Source organism: Callithrix jacchus, chromosome X, assembly GCF_049354715.1.
Source record: "Callithrix jacchus isolate 240 chromosome X, calJac240_pri, whole genome shotgun sequence".
NCBI classification, from domain to species: domain Eukaryota; kingdom Metazoa; phylum Chordata; class Mammalia; order Primates; family Cebidae; genus Callithrix; species Callithrix jacchus.
Genome location: NC_133524.1, coordinates 115351744 through 115358221, shown reverse-complemented (window position 1 = coordinate 115358221; position 6478 = coordinate 115351744). Strand labels below are relative to the sequence as shown.

Below are 6478 nucleotides of genomic sequence, written 5' to 3'. Positions count from 1 at the left end.
AAACACACTCACGTGGATTCCAAATAAGGGTTTATTGAAAATAAACATAAATGCCTTCCAATGATCAGGCTTATTAGCATGAAGCAAAATGCAGATGCTATTTCCTCTTTTTAAGGTGAGTTTTGAGGTCGTGGCCGATGTTTAGCCCTCTTCATAATCTTTAACGGTACTGCAATCTCAGCACTACGAAACCGTGCCAGCTCTAATCCTCTGCTCTGAATGGGACTAAAAATGGCTTGAGCCGGCTGGGCACTGTGGCTCACACCTGTAATCCCAGCACTTTGGGAGGCTGAGGTGGGCAGATCACAAGGTCAAGAGATCGAGACCATCCTGGTGGCCAACATGGTGAAACCCCATCTTTATTAAAAATACAAAAATAAGCTGGGTGTGGTGACTTGAGCCTGTAGTCCTGGCTACTCAGGATGCAGGAGAATCGCTTGAACCTGGGAGGCGGAGGTTGCAGTGAGCCAAGATTGAGCCACTGTATTCCAGCCTGGCAAAAGAGCGAAACCCTGTCTGGGGGGGGGGGGAGGGAAGGCTTGAGCCAGGTGAAAATGAAGGAAACTGGATGAAATTGGTAATGATTTAAAGAGTCTAAAAAATTTTTGTTTAAATGAGGTGATATTCACAAAAATGTAACCATCTTAATGTGAACAATTCAGCTTGTGGTCCTTGATTAATAACCATAGGACTAAGAAAGGTGGGTTCATAGTATTTATTAGAGAAAGCTCATTCAGCTATGACTGCCCATAGACAATGAACAACGCTTTTTGGATGCACTGGGCCTGAATTCCTTTGCAAATGTGTTGGGAATGTTGGTGGGTGATTATTCTTTGATAAGTGGATGGCTGACAACTGGTTTTACAAAGACCGTTCTTCATCTCCAGAGATACTGTAGAATTATTAAAAATGTAGCATTCACTAAAAAGGTAGTATTTGAATATCGGAATCAAATATAAAGTATGTTTTAATATGAAAATAAACTGCAAACAAAATTTATTTTAGATATTTTTATTTCTCCAAATTTGATATTTATCAGGAGTGACTGAAATAAAAAATATAATTGAGTCCCATCATCATCATGGAAATGGCTTTAAGAGAAAACTGGTCAGATGAATATTATTGCTTCCCATTTTCAACCAGTAAATAGTTGCCACAGATAAATTGACAGCCAGGAGTCTGTCGAGAATGCTCAAGATATGTTATATAATACAACATGCCTGTTCACGGGGGGAATATTCCCAGGAAATAACTTATGTGTACTTCTTGATTTCATCATACAAGACAAGTACAAAAGCACCACCCATGCCTCGGAGGACATTGGACCATGCACCCTTGAAGAAAGCTTTGCCTCCTTCATCACGAGCAATCTTCCTCCAGCAGTCAAGTGTGCCTGTGTACATGATGTCAGCTGCAAAGAATAAAGACATGCAGTTAGTGAGTGAAGGCTGATGAAAAATCCCAAGATTCACTAGGCTAAATAAAGCAGAGCCCCACTTCTCTAAGGACTAACGTCAGCTTTAAACCCAACATTCACACATTAGCATGGGCAACACTGAAATATTAATGCTGTGACTAGAGAAAACAGCAGGAATATGTAGACTACCCATTGGTCTTAACCTCTAATACCATTTAAGCACCCTCATTCATAGGCATCTGAAGAGCCCAATGCTATCAACCCCATCCCTTGAGTTGGACAGCCAGCCATTTTTTTTCTCTTTTTTTTTTTTTTGGAGACAGAGTCTTACTCTACTGCCCAGGCTGGAGTTCAGTTGCCCCATCTTGGCTCACTACAACCTCCGCCTCCTGGGTTCAAGCAATTCTCCTTCCTCAGCCTCCTGAGTAGCTGGGACTACAGGTGCATGCTGCCATCCTAGCAAATTTTTTTTTTTTGCATTTTTAGTAGAGTCAGGGTTTCATCACGTTGCCCAGGCAGATAGCCATTTTTAAAGGTGGGCCTCACTAGTTTGTGGCCACAATTTGCCCCACGCCTATGACTTTGTCTTCTGCTCAAGTGAAACTTACTTCCTTTGCGCCCCGACTGCATCATCATGCGGCGGCGAACAGTGTCAAATGGATAGGAAGTCAACCCAGCAACAGCAGTGACAGTCTGTGCGATCATCCAGCTGATAACGATGTGAGTGTTCTTGGGATCTGGAAGCATTCCTGGGAATAGGAAAGAGACGCTTTTATCAAAAAGCAGTTTTACTGACTTCCTTTCCCCACATCCCCTAAACATGTCATCTGTACACGAGGGTTGCATTGGATGATCTCGGCTTCCTACAGCAATGACAAAAAACAACTCTCTGGCTCTTGGAATGTTAGGTTGGTACAATGCTCTTTTAAATTGTCTGCTATGTTCACAACTCCACAGCAAACTTACCCTTTGCAGTGTCATAGATACCGAAGTAGGCAGCTCGGTAGATGATAATACCCTGCACAGACACATTAAAGCCTTGGTACAGGCCCTTAATCCCATCAGATTTGTAGATCTTAACCAGGCAGTCGCCGAGGCCTCGGAATTCCCTTTCAGCTCCAGCTTTACCCACATCTGCTGCTAGACGGGTACGGGCAAAATCAAGAGGGTACACAAAACACAAGGATGTGGCCCCAGCAGCACCGCCTGATGCCAGATTCCCTGCAAAGTAGCGCCAAAACTGGGTCCTCTTGTCCACACCACCCAGGAAGATCTGCTTGTATTTATCTTTGAAGGCGAAGTTAAGGGCCTGGGTGGGGAAGTATCTGATGACATTAGCCAGGTTACCGCGCCAGAAGGACAGGACTCCCTGCTCCTTGGGAATACGGACCACGCAGTCTATAATACCCTTGTATTGCTTATCTGCAGTGATCTGCTTGCTGGCATGCTGTACCTAGGAAGGAAGCCAACAGGGACAGTTATAACCATGGGGAAGGGGAAGGGAAGAGCATATGCCATCTCAATCAATGCCCTTTAAGGCTGGCTCCCCTTTCCCCAAATCTGGTCTTCCTATATCATACTGGCTGGACCCTCCCAGCCCCCTGAGCCTGTCACAGGGGAAGAGGTGATGTTCACCAGAGGCATTAAGCCTCCACTCCTCTGGGTGGGGAGGGGGCACCCTCCAGCGGACCCATGACCTTTAGACCTGGGAGAAAAGTCACTACCTCAAACCCAGGTTCAGAGGCATTAGGGCGAGTCCTATGTAGGGCGCGGTCACCTTGGGGACTGCAGCCTCCGCCTCAGGTCTCCAAAGCTGCTTCCGTCCCGCTCCGCCCCCACTCCGCTCCCGAGGTGACCCGAGCGCCGCCGTTGCCGCCACTCCTACATGTTCGTCCGGGAGCGCCCTCTAGAGCCGGCACTGGAGTGCGCGCGGCGCAGGGAGGCAGGCAGAGGGGCCCCGGCGGCCGCTGCTGCGCAGGGGCGGACGTAAAAGGCACACGCGCTTCCCGGCGCCGGCTTCCGGCCCGGCGAGGTTTGAGCGCGTCCGCGGGCTGGGCGGCCGCTGAACCCGGGCGCATGGCCTCCCCCAGGCAGTTATCTCCTTGCCGCGACCTTGAGGTCTTCGGTAAGGTCTGGGGTTCCTATCTAATGCCGGCTTTCGGCCTCGTCCTAGACGCTCAGGCCAGGGAGACCGTCTCTCCGGGACTGCTCCATCCGAGTCCGGGGCCTCGGGGATGCCGAGCGCCTGGTGGTCCTCCCCTCCGCCCCCGGCCCCTTCCTAGACTCAGGCCACTAAAGGAGCCTCCCACCAGTTTGCCTTCTGCTCCGCCTCTGGCTTTCCTTACTAGGGCCTGTCTTTATAGTTCGCTCCCCACCACCCTTTAGGCGCCCGCCTTCTGTGCGACCCTTCCCCCCACTTCCTGGTTGGGCTCCCGGATCCCAGGCTGTACCTGCAGCAGCAGCTTGACCCGCTCGATGGGCGCTACCGCCGTCTTGGAGATGGCTGCGGCCACTCCACCTGCCAGGAAGTCCTTGGCGAAGGACACAGCGGCATCTGTCATGTTGAAAGGAAAGAGGAGGCAGGCTTGCTGCAGGACGGGACCGGGCCGGGAACCGGCTTTGACTCCGGGGCTGCGGGGCGGAGCGACGCAAATGGCCGATTTATATAGGGGGAGCCGGCGCCGGAGCGGCAGGCGTCGGAGGCGGGGCCGGGGCGGTGGCTCGGCCCCGGCGCGCTGGGCGGCAGAGCCGCTGAGTGGCCCAGCGCGCAGGGGGAGGAGTCGTGGAAGGCGGGCCGGGACCTCCGTCCGCGCCGCCCCGGCTCGCCCTTGGCTCCAGACCGGGCGGGTGGAAGGGGCGGGTCCAGAGAACACCCGGGACTTGAACGCTGGACCCTGAGAGAAGCCTCGGAGTGGGGAGGAAGGGTGAGGTCTCGGTGTGCCTGGACAAAAACTCTTGGAGAAGGACCAGGACTAGGGTGAGACGCATTTGTTACAGGGATACGAAAAAAAACCCTTCAGTCATCGAGATAAACATTAGTTAATGCGATACTTTAAAAAAGTCGTATGGGCAAACTATCCTGCTGACCGGACCCCTTGTTTTGTAAATAAAGTTTAATTGGAATGTCAAGGCTGGGATTAGGGTGAGGCAAGAGAGACCAGGTCATGTAAGTGCAGGTTGGGATCCTGTCTGTATTTCAAATGTTGATCCTTTGTTCATGGATTTTTGCATTGCTTTTGATTTTTAAAAATAGTGCATTAAAAATAATTTGTCTTAATTACTGAGCTGTTTCTCACCAAGGCGAATGCCTCACTCTTTCCGCCCGAGACCGGTCACTGTCCTGGAGCCAGTGAAACCAGACAAAATTAAGGGAACAGCAGACGCAGGAACTGCCATCGTGCCCCAGACCCTGGTTTGCAAATACAGTTTAACAAAGATCTTGCCGGGAATTGGCTTAGGAGAGTCCAAAGGACTGGGCTGGGGGTGGGGAAGTGATTTTTAGTCAGAAGGCAAATACAGAGATTGTACCCAGAAGGCTAAGAGGCTTAGAAAGGTTAAGAACTACGTTGACATTTGGCTCCCAGGACTCCAGGTAAAGTGCCCCTGGATCGAATAGATTTCTGAACTCCAGAAACATTTAGAGGAATCAATAGAATTAGATTGGCAGCCATTGTGCCAATGGACAAGTGCTTACTGAGCCCCTTAATCCCTGCACTGGGTAAACATTTGCCACACATGTCCTCAAAAAACTACTTGTTAGCTTAAGTGTACTCCCTCAGTTTCAGAACAGGAGTAGATAGTGCAATCACAAATTCCGTGTGTGAATAATCATAGCAATGTTCATAAAAATAAGGATAACTGTGGAAAACTGCAACTGTAGCTGAACTTTATGTGCCCAGACTGCAGAATTCCCAAAGGCAAAATGCCAGCAGGCCTTTGCACACAGAAGACATAGTGTTCATATCCTTCACTTTCCTTTCCTGCCCTCTCCCATCTTCTCCAGATCTGCCTGTGGAATGACCCAATTCTAGGACCCTCCAGGATGGAGGCCCTTCCTCTGAAAGTACACTTTGCCATTTGTTAGTCTCCCCAAGGACCCTAGCGATCCAAACTGTTGCGTGCAAACTGCATGTGTTCAAAGGAGCAGTTTTTTAATCTAGCTTTGTTGATCTTGGGAGAAATCTGCAACCTGTGTTAGTGAAAGGCTCCAGTGTTTCTCAGCTGATTATAACAGTGAGGTAGCTGGATACAAAAATGACCTTGCTGTACAGTTTGAGAGAATGGTAGAGTATATGCTCCAAAGGTGATACTCACTTCTCTGTTCTGGTGAGAGAAGCAAGAGCTAAAGCAAAATTATACAGAGGGCTTTATTTGGAGAGAGGTGAATTTTATTTATAATGCATTTTAAAATAAAATTCAAAACCTTTTTTTTTTTTTGAGACAGAGTCTTGCTCTGTTGCCCAGGCTGGAGTGCAGTGATGCAATCTTGGCTCACTGCAACCTCTGCCTCCTGGGTTCAAGTGATTCTTCTGCCTCGGCCTCCTAACTGGGATTACAGGCATGCACCACCACACCCAGCTAATTTTTGTACTTTTAGTAGAGATGAGGTTTCACCGTGTTGGTCAGGCTGGTCTTGAACTCCTGACCTCGTGATCCTTTCGCCTCGGCCTCTCAAAGTGCTGGGATCACAGGTGTGAGTCACTGCATCCGGCCAAAATTCAAAACTTTTCTAGTTTGAACTCGACATTCTGATTAATGCATTTTTATTCAACTGTTAATTATTTCTCAATATACCTCGCCATCACTCGTGTATCCCTTTTCTACATGTGACCTTTCCCTGGCCACATCTGCTACTGTCTTTGAGCATGATGCCTCTACTGTATTCTGTTTCAGAACTCATTGTTTTGTCAGTTTTTTTCTCTCCACAAAAAAAGATGATCAAATAGTTACATAGAATTTTCCCCTTCTCAGTCTTCGAGTAACTAAATGTGGTTCTACATCACTTGGTATTTTGCTTAATCTGTGGTGAGCTGGAGCTTCCCTAGTCACCTATCACCATGT

The 6478-nt window shown here is 48.7% G+C and overlaps 1 protein-coding gene across 1 annotated transcript; it reads right to left on the bottom strand.

Moving 5' to 3' along the window:
* Positions 1–995: 995 nt before the first annotated feature.
* SLC25A5 (solute carrier family 25 member 5) lies at positions 996–4055 on the bottom strand. Its single transcript, XM_002763210.5, has 4 exons — positions 3868–4055; positions 2384–2870; positions 2026–2166; positions 996–1411 (listed from the first exon to the last, which is right to left on the bottom strand). Exons 1-4 carry the CDS (start codon positions 3976–3978, stop codon positions 1254–1256), a joined length of 897 nt encoding a protein of 298 aa, XP_002763256.3. The 5' UTR covers positions 3979–4055; the 3' UTR covers positions 996–1253.
* Between the last annotated feature and the right edge of the window lie 2423 nt (positions 4056–6478).